Source organism: Quercus lobata, unplaced genomic scaffold (assembly GCF_001633185.2).
Source record: "Quercus lobata isolate SW786 unplaced genomic scaffold, ValleyOak3.0 Primary Assembly Scq3eQI_150, whole genome shotgun sequence".
NCBI classification, from domain to species: Eukaryota; Viridiplantae; Streptophyta; class Magnoliopsida; order Fagales; family Fagaceae; genus Quercus; species Quercus lobata.
In genome coordinates, this window is record NW_022155215.1 from 1 (window position 1) to 14914 (window position 14914).

A 14914-nucleotide genomic window follows, 5' to 3' on the forward strand; every position below is an offset into this window, starting at 1 on the left:
TCCAAAACCTGTAATTTTTCTTTTTTGTACTTGGTTTCCCCATAGGCTTGAGTCCGAAGACCATGCAAGGCCTTGGTTCTGTCCAAAACTTGTAAGATTTCCTTTTTGTACTTGTTTTCCCCATAGGCTTGAGTCCGAGGACCGTGCAAGGCCTTGGTTCTGCCCAAAACTTGTAATTTTTCTTTTTTGTACTTTGTTTCCCCATAGGCTTGAGTCCGAAGATTCTTCTGTACTTGGTTTCCCCATAGGCCTTGAGTCCGAGGACCATGCAAGGCCTTGGTTCTGTCCAAAACTTGTGAGATTTCTTTTTTGTACTTGGTTTCCTCATAGGCTTGAGTCCGAGGACCATGCAAGGCCTTGGTTCTGTCCAAAACTTGTGATTTTTCTTTTCTGTACTTGGTTTCCCCATAGGCTTGAATCCGAGGACCATGCAAGGCCTTGGTTCTGTACAAAACTTGTGATTTTTCTTTTCTGTACTTGGTTTCCCCATAGGCTTGAGTCCGAGGACCATGCAAGGCCTTGGTTCTGTCCAAAACTTGTGAGATTTCTTTTTTGTACTTGGTTTCCCCATAGGCTTGAGTCCGAGGACCATGCAAGGCCTTGGTTCTATCTATCCAAAACTTGTGAGATTTCTTTTTTGTACTTGGTTTCCCCATAGGCTTGAGTCCGAGGACCATGCAAGACCTTGATTCTGTCCAAAACTTGTAAGATTTCCTTTTTTTTTTTTTTTATGCTTCGAATGTAAGCCCCTAGACTAGGGCGGGGAGAGCTGGTTTGTGGCCAAAAGCCCTTAGAGCTGCCCGCGCCGTTGGCACTACAAAGCATAGCCCCTAGCAGAAGTTTATGTCGGGGCAACAGCTGTGTGTTGCCAGAGACGTAGGAAACCTCACGAACCTCTGCTTGCTGGAGAGTCGACTCCACCGCCACCCGCGCCAACGCGCAAGCCTTTCCCACAGACGGCGCCAATTGTAGGGACACAATTTCTAACGACCCAAGGATGAGCTCGTATATAAAAGGGTCCAAACAATACGATTTGTAGAGAGTGGGCTTAGAAAGGCTTGACCTTGGTCGTCGGGTAGCGATTTAGTCATGGTTTTTCATGGGAGCCCATACGAAGGTGAGTTTAGCCTGAATGACTGAGCCTTACACGGGTGTGGCGTGAAGATCTATCTCCTCGGAATTAGTCCGATGAGAGTCTCGTCCTAGCCACCTTTCTTTTTTATGAGTTCGTTCTTCTCCCTTTTTCTCTCCCTTCTAGGCCTCCCTCTGTTAATGCAGCAAGCTTCCCTTTTATACTAGTATTTCCTTCCCGTTCTTCACCTACGTGTCCGTTTCTCCTTGTTCTGGGTGGTTACTTGTCTTGTCAATCCTCACGTCAGAGTGGTTGGGGATAGCTGGATAGCAGGATATGAGTATGGGTTTGTCAGGCGCTGGGCTCCACATTAAGGTGCTGGCAGCCTTCTCCCTTGTGCTGTTCCTGTGCTGAATCTGTCCTTTTCTTCCAGCGTTTCTGTGGGATATTGGACGTAAAGTCGTCCTCGGCCACATTCTTGGGTCTTCGAGGAGTTTCCATTCCGCGTCCTTGACAGTAGGACTCCTCGGCTTGGGCTTTGAGCCCTTAATACAAAGTGGGCTGAGACCTCAGATCTCGAGCCCCACAATTATTATTATTATTATTATTTTGTTTATTTTCTTTGGTGTTGCTATTGGTTTTTTGTCTTCATGTGATTTTAATTAATGAATTCAAAACATTCAAAAATATTGTCAAGTTTTTGAAGGCTCCTTCTTTGTTTTTGTATTTTGTTTTTATTAAATTGATTAGCTTTTGTGTATTGGTTGCCTTTTGTTTAAACTAATTTTCTTAGCTTTGATCTAATTTATATGCTTAGGGTCTTATAATTAATGATTAAATATGGTTAGAACTAATAGATTAATTTTAACAATTTTCTTATTTGATTTTTATATTACATCAAATTATCAAGATATTCTACACGTGTATTCTTGAATTATCAATTTTAATTTTAATTTATAATATTATCAAGATTATATTAATTTTGAATTTATCAATTGTTTAGTACTTTTTTTTATTTATAAATAATTATCAATTTAAAATTCAATTTGGAATTATCAATTTAATTTAGTTTTAGAAAGAAATCTTACCCCTTATTTTAGTGAGATAATTATTTAAACTTGATAATTTTTTCTTTTATCTTTATTGTATCTTTAAATTTTTAGGCAGCTTTTATTAGCATTACATTGATTCTTCATCTCAAGATGAGGCTTCCATTGCTACTATGGACAGGTACATATCTCATGCAAGCATATATGAACTTAAATTTCCTTTCAATATTTTGAATGCTTTATTATTTTGCTAGATGTGATTAGGCTCAAAAGTATATGCTTCATTATTTTTCTAGATCATTTAAATACACTAAAACTAAGTTAATGAGATTTATTTTATATAATTTATCAAACAAAATGAAATAGATTTTGTTGAGTATGATTTATTCATGTTGTTCCCTTTTACTTTTTATTTTTATTTCGAATATCAGCATTTATTTATGTAAAGTGTGCATAGAACTATGTATCTGTTTGCAACATTAATTAATATTTTTTTGCTAATTATTAGTATAATTTTCTATTCCCAACAAATTCTTCATTAATCTTTTTATTTTTTTTGGTTTTAAATTGCAAAATTTTGGAAAATTAATTCCCGAATTTTCAGAATCTTTCAAAAGTCATCATTTTTTTTTTTAGAATTATAGTCGTCATTCTTCCAATATCAATTTTTTTTATGCATTGATTATTTTTACTCTTGGGCCATTGTTATAAAATAGGTTTTTTTTTTTTCCTTGCGATTATGGAACTTATTTGACTAAAGTAGTAAAATCAAAGTGGAAATGATAGCTCTATATAGACAAAAAAATTTATTTTAAAGCCTGGCATTAAATGGTCATAGACTCATATGCAATTTTACAATCTATATGGTTCAATTTTTTTTTTTTTTAAACTCGGTTTAATGTTTTTCTTGATTTTGTTTTCTAGGTTCGTCATAAAAGATTTCAAGCATCCTAAGAAAGGTGTGTAATCTATATGTAGAGCTCTGCAATTTTTTTTTTTTCATTTACACGTAGTGTCTCTCTTACAATTCAAACTATTCATTTACTTTTTATTTCTCAAATAAATTTTGTATTATATGAATTTATGTTTAGAACAAATTAAAAGTTATTATTCTCTGAATAGTTCTATCTCTTAAAAGTGGCTAATTATAATACTATGTCTAAAGATTTAAATAAAGAACAATGATGAAGAAAAACAAGGATACTCTAAAAACATAGTGAACAAATAGGTACTCAAAGATTTTCCGAATGTAAAAAATATTATTTTTAACAATACTTCAAGTCACTAACAAATTAGTACTTATTTTGTTATAATAATTATTAAGATATATAATTATTTATACATATATTTTATAAGTTTTTTTCATAAAACCGTGCAACGCACGGGCCTATAACTAGTATATATATAAAACCGAAACTTTTGAAACTCTCACAATTTTCCACATCATCATTTTAATTTAAAAAATTTTTAATTTTTAAAACTAAATAGTGAAAGAGTCCTAACAAGAGTCTCTTTTATATATATATATATATATATATATATATATAAGAGACAAAATATTTGAAAACCCTAAAGCAATCTCCTCTGTCTGTCTCCACTAAGAGAAAAAACCCTAAACTTTAATTTCTTTGGTATGCTTGCTATTGCTTTTTCTCTTTTTTGTGAATTAGTTTTTTTTTTTGCTTTTGTTTTGTATGGAGTAGTACTTTACAATATATAGTATAACTACAAGTATTGTAGTAAGTTTGCTAACTTTTTGTGTGGTTCAAAGATGCTATATTCTATATTATTTTAGATTATATAACCTTAAGCTTTACCTTATGGAGACATATGTACAAGTTTTCAATTCCTTTTGTGTGGATATTTTCTCACAGCTGTAGAGTAAGGTATATGCACTATATGTTATCTTATGTTTTCTCTTATGGTGTTATGCTTCTTTGTTTATTAATTAAATATTATGTTGGAAGCCTATATTATTTGCACCTTCAAAGTGTTCGACAATGTTTGAACCAAATTTTTCATCAATTAGGAAGAATTGGATAAAAAAAACTTAGGAAAGCTTTCCATCCTTACTGAAATTGTCTCGCAATAATGACTTTTTTTTGTTTTGTTTTGTTTTTATAATTTGTAGGTTCTAAATGTTTTGATTTTTAATTTTATTGTCTTTTGAAAGTTTGACCATCTAAATTTTTGGGTTCAATTTTTTGTAATATTTGAAACAGTTTAGTAAATTTCAACTGTTATAACTATGGATTATTTTCTAGAAGGTAACCTATTTTTCTCTTATATTTCTCTATTTGGTAGTCATATATATTTTGTTTTGTTTCAATAATTTCTAGGCAGTGCCAGTAAATTTTCTGATTTTTTTCCCCTTTCGAATGTTTTAACATTAGAACTTTTTAGTTATTTTTTTTTTCAATATCTAAATTTGACTGATTCATCAAATTGTAACTATAAATAGGTAAGTTCCCGTGCGTTGCACGGGTTTTCGACTAGTTTTCACTAAAACTGAGACCAAACCGATCAATTTTGGTTTTTAAAAAAATTTAAACTGAAACCGAAAAAAAAAAAAAAAAAAAAAAAAAAAACTCAGTTAGGGCGATTTTGATCAGTCCATTTAGTTTGTCAGTTTCTTTACAGCCCTACCCCTAACTATTTTTCTTCTACCAAAAAAAAGAAGATGATAGGTTTTATTATTATTTTTTTTATAGGAAAGAAGATGATAGTTGAGAATAAATAGTGATCAAATATAGTTCCACAAAAAATTAGGCTACTATGAAATCTTTTTTTTTTTTTTTTTGCACTACTAAAAATATTATCTTTTTATTAATAAATGTTTAAAACCTAAGCGTAAGTCAGGCTAATAGAGAAAGAAATAAGGCAACACTTTTTTTTTTTTTTATTGAATTAAGGCAACACATATGTTAGCTCAGCAAGCAGCTCAGTAGTGCTCCTTGTACCCTTGTATTGCATGCATAGCAAGAGTCTAGGCCGGGAGCAATTAGGATGCTACTATGGTGACTTCTAAGTATGGAACCACATTGATTATCCCCTAATTATTTTCCTTCTACCAAAAAAGGAGAAGAAGATGATAGTTAAGACTAAATAGTGATCAAATACAGTCCCACAAACAAATAGGCTTATTATGATTTTTCTTTTCTTTTTTTGCACTACTAAAAATAGTAGATTTTTATTAATATATGTTCAAAACCTGGGTTGTAAGTCACGCTAATATAGAAAGAAATGAGGCAAAAAAAAAAAAAATTGGCTGAGGTAAGGCAACACATATGTTAGCTCAGCAAGCAACTCAGTAGTTTGTACCCTTGTATTGAATACACAACAGGGATCTAGGCTAGGAGCAATTAAAGTGCTACTATAGTGACGTCCAAGTATGGAAGCCACATTGATTGCTCCCTGATTAATTTTCATCTACCAAAAAAAGAAAATTATAGTTTTTTTTCTTTTGAAAGGAAAGAAGATGGTATTTGAGACTAAATAGTGATCAAATATGGTTCCACTAACACATAGGCTTACTGTGGAAGTTATATTTTTACACTACTAAAAATAGTAGATTTTTATTAATAAATGTTCAAAACCTGGGCCGTAAGCCACAAAAATATGGAAGGGAATAAAGCAACACACACATATACATTGGCTGAGTTAAGGCAAAACATATGTTAGCTCAGCAAGCAAAAATCTTAGATTCGCTTAGCTATTGGATTGAGGATTCTCCTTCATTTTTTAATCAACAATTGTCTTTGGATGTAGTCTCATTTTCACAATAATGAAACTTTTGATTTTTCTCTTATAAAAAAAAGTAGATTTGTTTTTGTTGAATAAATACTTTATTGATTGAGCAAGAAAATAGAATATTAAGGGTCTGTTTGGATTGAGGGGGAAAGGAGGGGGAGTAGAATTGGCTAAAAATATGTTAATTTTGAGTCAATTCTACTCTATTATACTCTACTCTTCCTCCCTTTCTCTCAATCCAAACGGATCATAAGAGAATCTAAGCTGATTGCCATCTCCTTCTGGGGCTGTACTACTCAACTAGCCCAATTCAAGACAAAAAAAGGCTATCCAATGAGCAAAAATATGAGCAAACACATTGCAGATTTGGCCACATTAAGAATATCCTCAATAACAACTATAATACTCCCCTAAAGGGAGAAATCAGGATTTGTTTTAGAGGTTCAACCACGTTCCACGGGTCTCCTTCGATGATTATATTATTAAAACCTTTGGCTGCTGCTCTACATATAGCACACCAAGCTTTCTCTTCTTGAGTTTTCTTGGCTCAGTCCACACCGCAATAAGCGCCCCACCCACCCCAACATGCTCTCTGCACACCAACATTATAAACTGTATATAAATAAACCATCCATTATAATTAAGTGAGACTTTTAAGAAGAATTCCTAATGACTCTTCGGGAACAAAGAAGGGAGTTACGAAATTTCCATTTATCCAATGAAAAACAGCATTAAACATTCATAATAATAATAAAAAAAATCGTATAGACGAACAAGAGACAATCTTTCTGTAGTGAAAAGAGAAAACTGAAAATTAATTAGCATGGTCACGTTAATATTAACCACTGCTCTGCAGTTTCCTAATTGATGCTAGCACATCCTTTTAAGAAATGAAACTATTGCTTAAAGGGATGTCTTCTAGTGTATATCAATGTTGATCATCAATACCCTTGGGTATGTATTGTCACGTGAGAAAACTATTTAGGACAGAAGGATTAAGAAGTGGAAGCAGCTCAAAAAACACAGGGTCGTTTGGTATGGGTTTTTGAGCAACAATTTTCAGTTTTTAAATAAAATTATACGTATTTTCATATATTTTTTCATCTACATATATTTTTAAAAAATACAAATAACATTACTAGAATAACGAAGTGAAATGACCCACAAATTCTGATGGAAAAATGACCCACGGGCCACCGACACCAGAGAGTTTGACAGCCTTATTATAGCCAAATTATAGTGGGAGTACTGGGAAGGGCAGCAATACTATTACCATCAGATTCAGAGGTAATTCTGATGTAAACTCTCGTCCAAATTCTTATTCTTTGGATCTCATCTCACGTGTTTTTGTCATCATATGATATGGATGAAAGAGGTAGCACATATTATAATGGTACTCGTACCAATACCACCTTTCTCTCCTTCATAGGTACGTACACACTGCACTACACTACACTCTGCTCATTTGAGATTGAGAGGTACAACATTGCATGCCCCTAGCCACAAAGGGTGGGTTCCACCCATGTTTAACTTTTGGGCAGCTTTAATTTCACTCCAAATTTCTGTACATCATCACTACATGGTGCAGGTCAGTTCATTGATACGGATCAGTCCCATTGATACCAGTAGCAGGGATATCGTATCAGCGAAAACAGAAGCTTTTTGTCTCACGTACAAGCTCTGGGGTCGGGCATATTTCAATGAGCTTTTATACTAACACTTGTGGTCACTCCAATTATGGTTTTTTGTCACACTCTATTAGAGGACTTGCTATGGAATTTTACATAACCAAAACTGTTATTCAAGTGGAGCTCAAAGCGAGTCATTGTTATTACCCATCATTTACTCTATAAGCATAGATGCCCTTGGATGTCACGATGGTAATGAACTTTTTCTTTTTTTATGAGAAACTGATGGTAATGAACTTAAGATTGCCTGATAATTCAAAAAATTGACGACTTTTCTTTAGCATGGGGTTGATGTAGAGGGTTATAGACAACTTCGTTGCATTTTCATGTCTCACTCACGAATGTTACAAATTGATTATTCATTCTAATTCAACAAAATGACAAACCGTTACCACTCTTATTTTTTCTTTTCTTTTTATGACTATATAATCAGTGAAAACTATAGCCTGTAGATTTCATTTTCACCCACTCAATTTAAAATGAGTGCCAAATCCAATTATAACATTCAGATAAGTAGATAAGTTGAGAGTGATACTACTCATCTAACCTGCTTTTCCTAATTTACAAACTGTTAATGTTCTGGGAGAATATATATTTCTTGGAAGTACATATATATATATATATAATTTATATTTGATCCTCTACTTCCCAAGAGCCACTCAACTACTAAACAAGCATGAACTCTGTGGGCGCCAAGTGTGCAACGTTGTGCCTGTGACACTTCAATTAAGGCACAAACTATACTATAAAACGACCCCATAAAAGGTAGATTGGCACACCATTAGATGCTTTGTTCACTGAAAATGACAAAAGCAATACATGTATCTTTATGGGATAAGATCCCCTGAATCCTCCAATTCTTTCCAATTTTTATTTAGATGTAAGCTATGTAGCATTTATTTGAATGTCATGTGTCACACATTTGGCTAAAGAAGGGAAGAATTGAAGAATTCTTTTGGGACTTCACCAGGTGTTCCTTTTGTGTTTCCAGATAAGATCATGATGATGCTTAGAGCTGTTCCTTTTCCGTCTAGTCATTGGTGTGAAGATAAAGTGGTGTGGGGTCATTCACCCTCTGGGGATCTTGATCAAAAGACTGCCTACACCATCGCCAAAGGTGATAATGATTCACCTGTCAGGTTCAAGGGAGATTGGGTTTGGAAGGTTGATTCCTTGCCGAAAATCAAAGTGTTTCTTATGGAAGTGCTACCATCGAAGCATTCTAGTTAAGGAAGTGCTTTAGGAGAGGGGTATCACTTAAGATGCTCACTGCCAAACCTGCAACAATGGAAGGGAATCTATTATTCATGTCTTGCGCGACTGTAACTTTACCAAATCAGTTTGGGACAAATTTATTATAGCCTCGAATATGCCAGATTTCTTCAGGCTTGACCTTGATGCATGGCTAAAGCAAAACTTGAACTCGAAAACTCATAGAATAGATATGATTCCTTGGAATGTTCTGTTTTCATTTGTGGTGTGGAATTTTGGATTCATAGGAACAATATTGCTTTCAAGGGAGTTAGGCCTAACCAGAATTTATGGTCTTCCATTACTCATGCTGCTACTAAATATATATTTTGTTCTGGTAAACCAGGCAAGGCAGTGACCAAGGAAGTTAGGAGAGTCCGTTGGATGAGGCTGAGCAATGGATGGGTGAATTTAAATACAGATGGCTCGTCCTTGGGCAACCCGGGTAGAGCTGGTGGAGGTGGTCTGATCTGTGATGCTAATGGAGGTTGGATAAAGGGCTTCACCCGTAATATTGGGGTCTCTTCTAGCGTGGAGGCTGAGCTATGGGCCCTTAGGGATGGCCTATCATTGTGTTTATCTCTGAATATCCCTGTTGAGATTGCGATAGATGCAAAGGTTGTGTTTGAATGGATTACTAATGGTAATAGAACTAATCTTAACCTCTCCTCCCTTATTGTGGATTGCAAGACTCTCTTCAGTTGCATTCCTCAAGTCAAGCTGCTTCATTGCTTCCGTGAAGCCAACAAGTGCATCGATGCGCTAGCTAGAAGAGGGCCTATCAACCAGCAAGACTTTGTGATTTTTGATAGTCTGCCTGTGGACATTTCAATGCTTTTGTATTATGATAATATTGGCATTTATTATGAGAGGATTCGTCCTCAAATTTCTCTCCCCGGTTAGGGGTTCTTAATATTATTCCTGGTTTACCACCAAAAAAAAAAAAAAGAAGAAGAATTCTTTTGGAGATCCTTTCCCTCAATTGGCGGGGATCCTTTTTTTTCTTCAGCTAACTCAAGTACCCTTACCCAACAATACATACCCCCAATCACTTGGCACAGTAAATCCAAATTTCACAAAGTCGAATTTTTTGGCACATGGAGCAATTCCCAATCTTATTTGAAGATATTTCAAGATCATACAACATGTTACATTATAGAAATATCTTGCTGACAAATAACCATTATAGACAAGAAGTATGGTGGAGTTTCAGCGGAACACTGACTTTCTTCGTTGGTTGATCTTGAGCCCATACCTTTCGTTGGTACTCATGTCAGTTTAGTTGTGCCACAGAACTAATTATGTCTAGACATACGTTATTTAGTGAGTAGACGTTTCTCTTCCTCCTCAAGTCTATCCAACCATCTAAGGCCAAGATCACATCCAGCTTTTGCTGCAATTTGGAACTGTTGTCTGGCCATCTCTACTGGATTCATCATGGGGCTTTCTTTGTTCTTCCTTGTTTTGGCAGAGGAGCCCCTCTTAGCACTGAATTTCGTAAGAGATTCTGGGACCTGTACACCTAAGACACACCAGTTTGCCATTAAGCATAAAATTCAGAAAGGCAAAATTACCAATGGGTGTGAGCCACCACTGGGCTCAGCTGAAAGAGTTCACAGAGAGAGAGGGAGGGTGTGTGTGTGTGTGAAGGTATTTAACAGAAAATACTCTTAATTCTTTTCTAATCAACTAAAATTTATCAATTCTAATCTGAATATCCTTCAAGGAGGAACCTTATGGTGATTACTGATTAGTCTTCCAATAACTCCCCCATCCCTCTCCCCCCGGGCTATGTGCATGCACACATGTTAGACAATCAAGAGGTCCACATATATAAGGTGTCAACTACAATCCAATAAATGTCAATTACAAATGTGGTCATGTGTTTATCTTCACTCTACTATCTGGAAGTATAAAATAAACTATGGACAATAACATCAATCTGAAAAGACAACTGTAAAACAAAAGGAATCCATTTGAAGCCAATCTTCAGAAATCTTATCAAAAGAACACAATTAACACAACATGAGAAGCATGGGTGGGATGAACTAACCTCTTAGAAGAAGGGATCCATATGCAATAGCTGCACCGGTATGTCCCTGCACATATGTTGTGAAGTACAAAACTAAGACTAGTTCAACATATAGGTTTGCTAGTCTAAAAAAAAATTACAATTTCATGGTTTGAATTTATAGATTTTCCATTTTTTGCTGATAAGAACATGGAAGGAGATACACATCCACATGCACACATTTCTCCTTCAGGCACAAGGCAATACAACTGGCTCAATCAGGGAGGATTTTCTGACAATTATTCTGGATTAAGACACCACCCTGAGTATTATATCTGTATTCTTTCCATAACTCCCCTCAATTAAATTTCTGGGCAAAATGTGCAGTGCATTATGCAGCAAAGCACCTGGTAACCACAATCTTGGCTAGAAAATATATATAATTTTCCAATAAAATGCAATTCAGTTAAAAAAAATCTATGAACTTACCCCCATACTATATCTCAATAACCAGTATAACTCTTGAAAGACCAGATGTTCTAAAGAAAAAGGCAAAGATTTCGTCTTTTAATCACCCCCCCCCCCCCCCCCCCTTCAATAGATGATATATCAAGATGTCTATTATGTTTAATGTTTGGGACCCAAAGTTAAAGTCTCATGTTTGGGACCCAACGTTAAAAGTTTGAGACTTTGGATTTTAAGTGATGCCGACCCAAAGGATTGTTTGAGTGCTTATTTTTTGTCTTAATTTTTTACTACATTAATTAGTTTTTTCAGTAAGAAGAATATTGGACATATAATGATTATAAATATGATTTTCAACTTTCTTGGTTAATACTATTTCCGTTATAAAATAGTTTTATTTCTATTTACTTTTTCCAGTTTTTATTGCAATTATGAAACAAACATTTTCTTTCATTAATATTGTCAAAGCCAAGTTTCGCAACAAAATAAAAAGACGATTTTTCTAATGGATTATTTGATTTTGTACATTGAAAGAGAAATTGTAGTAACTTGCAGTCCAGAATCAATCATAAATAATTGTTGCAATTTAAAAGAACATTGAATTATATTTTGATATATCACAAATAATTGAATAGAAATGTATTAAAAATAATCACTTCATATCTTTTTTTTGTTTACCTTTTTTTAATTTTAATTTTCATATATTAATTTAGTTTTGAATTTTACTGTATTTCTTATTTTTGAATGATCAAAATTTTTTTCATGCTTTTTATTTAGAGGTCAGACCTTGGTGCAAAGGCAAGTGTCTTCCATCCAATGCGATATGTGGTAGGTTTTAGCCTGAGAATTGGTTTTAATTTTTATATATTTATTTAGTTTTGAATTTTACTATTTTTTTTTTTTTTTTTGAATGATCAAAATTTTTTTTCATGCCTTTTATTTAGAGGTCAGACATTGGTGCAATGGCAAGTGTCTTCAATCCAAAGCGATTTGTGGTAGGTTTTAGCCCGAGAATTAGCCTCTAAAAAGATTGGAGGTAAGGCTACAAACCATCACCTCTCCTAAACCCCATAAAAATGAGAGTTTTATGCATTGAGTACAATTTTTGCAACCCCCCACCCAAAAAAAAAGCAACAATCCGTTCCTGCCTGAATGAAAGATCAGGTTTGTAGGAATTGATCATTATAACAGTTTTGACCAAGCAAATATGAAAGAATAATTTGTGAAACAATTTCTAGATTTGAATCTTATTCTAGCTTTACATCTTGTAAATACAAGGACACTCTTTAGATAAAGAGCAGGTTGTCTTCTCTTTAACATTTCCACTACTTCCTTGCCTACCTTCATTAGATTTATAGTAAAAAAGATAGTGTTCACCCACATAAATGTTATCCATGATGATTAACTAAAATTGATCAATCTATGAGATTGGTTTCCGTTACCTTCTCTGATGCCCTATGGAAACACCATAATGCTGAGGCAACGTCTTTCTTCACACAGTCCCCAGTTAAATATACAGCACCAAGAAGGTAAAGAGCACCAGGATGCATCTATAACATAACAATGTCCATTAAGGTTTTGAGACAATCCAAAAGAGTCATTAAAATGCTTCTGGCTTCTGAAAACATACCTGATCAACAGCCTTTTCCAAATAATAGAAAGCTTGTTGATCTGATTGGACATAATCATTCTATCCAAAAGACAAGCCAAAGAACATTACAAAGCAGTAATTAAAGCTTTTCAAAACTCAAGAAAACTCAAAGCCAATTGATAAGGTTGACTATGTCAGTTCACTATAAAAGTTCAACAGGATCTAGCCCAAATAGCATCTCCTCTCCATGTAAGAATAAGGTGGAAAGTATGATCATGGATTCAAGACCTATTGAGCGTGTATGTGTGCGTGTAATTTAAACCAAAGAGAAAAAAACCCATGACTTTGCTTAACATATAGTTTCTGCAGTGCAAAGTGCAGGCAGCCTAACCTCAACTCTCAGTCGACAGCCCAATTCATACTGTGCATCTGCATCACCCATATCTGCAGCTTCAACTAACAAAGCAGCCCCTCTATTATCATAAAAAGTAAGACCATATCAATTTTATGCGCATTTAAATAATTAAAACCAGTAAAAAAAGGATAATGACAGTGCTCTGCACCCGTTCAAACTATTTAAATAAAAATTGAAGCAACATTAGATATCCACAAAGAGAATCAAGAAAGGTAATCGAAAATAAATTTTTTTTTTTATAAGTATAATAAAAAATAAAACTTTTGAACTGATCCTTTATCCCTACTTGATTTCAAAATACTGTACACAATATAAAGGCTGCTAATAGAGATTTAATTAAACAATCAATATCTTGTTGGTCTGCCCAAAAAAAATTCCAGTTTCTAAGCCCTTTGGCATGTTAGTTTGAGGAGCTAACAACAGCCATGTAGTTCACTGAAATGAAACTAACCCTTATCTAGTCAGGAAAACAACAAAGCATCAAAAAATTTTGTTTCATTTTACGCCGAACTAGGCACCTTTGACATGTTACAGCAATAATGATATTTTGAAATAACACAACCTCAGGGCATAACCAAATAAAAAAGTCAATTAGAAAATGTTAACCGTTGACTTACACAGCTTTACATGCCCCTGGGACATGATATTTCAAATGCAATTTGGACAACCAAAATCTGGCATGGGTATTTGAGTTGTCAGTCTCTAGAGCCAACTCAAAGTTTTCCTTAGCTGCCTGATATTGAAATAGGAAAAAAAAATTAAAATAAACACAGAATTGTCAGATAGAATTGAAATTATCCCTATAAATTAAAGACAACAATTAAAAAAAAAAAAGGTCTACTGAAAATCAGAACTAAAGATGAAGGAAAAAGATAAACCGGCAATTCTGTATACCAATAAAAAATAATAATAATACATAACTCAATCAACCAATATCAAAGCCAATAAGTTCATTAAGCAGCATATGGACTGAATTTAAAAGCCCTTACAAATGTCAATGTTGCTTGGCTTTCAAAACAATGAAGAATATTAAAATAAATTTGGCATGTTGCCAATGAAATCTATCATAATGGTAGCTCCTTTATAAGAATAAGGTGGAGGGTGAAGTTGTGGGTTCAAAATCCAAATCGTCATGTGCAACTTACCAACAAACAAATAAATTTGGGTGAGTCTAGTATTCTAATAACTCTCAATGCTAATTTATTTGAACAATATCAAACATATTATCCTCTCCTTCCATTTTATGGTGACTACATTGCGCGTAGTTTATCAAACATTCTATTTCCTCTCCATTATATTTCCAATTACAGAACATATATAGATAGGAAAGCAAAATAAACACATATCTAGATATAATTCATGTAATCATTACCCTAAGGAGAGGAATGAGACGACGATCATTGAGCTCACAGTAATCGATGACTCTATCAACTTCCTTGAGAGCACTCCATCCTTTGGCTATGAACTCCATCGCCTTCTTGTTCCTACTGTGCAGCTCTCTCTGCATAGGAGAGGGGGAAAAAAAAATTAAGATCGACCAAACTGTAAACAGGATTTATGAATGAGGTGAGATTGGGAAAGCTGGAATGCTGTACCTGTTGATTGAATTGGATGAGGGAAAA

At 34.2% G+C, this 14914-nt stretch overlaps 1 protein-coding gene across 1 annotated transcript; it reads right to left on the reverse strand.

The window, feature by feature from the left end:
* Positions 1-9779: 9779 nt before the first annotated feature.
* On the reverse strand, positions 9780-14908 carry LOC115973724. Its single transcript, XM_031093980.1, has 8 exons — positions 14888-14908; positions 14665-14793; positions 13910-14025; positions 13269-13350; positions 12917-12976; positions 12729-12836; positions 10864-10909; positions 9780-10332 (listed from the first exon to the last, which is right to left on the reverse strand). The coding sequence occupies exons 2-8, from the start codon at positions 14761-14763 to the stop codon at positions 10127-10129; spliced, it is 717 nt and encodes a 238-aa protein (XP_030949840.1). The 5' UTR covers positions 14764-14793; positions 14888-14908; the 3' UTR covers positions 9780-10126.
* Between the last annotated feature and the right edge of the window lie 6 nt (positions 14909-14914).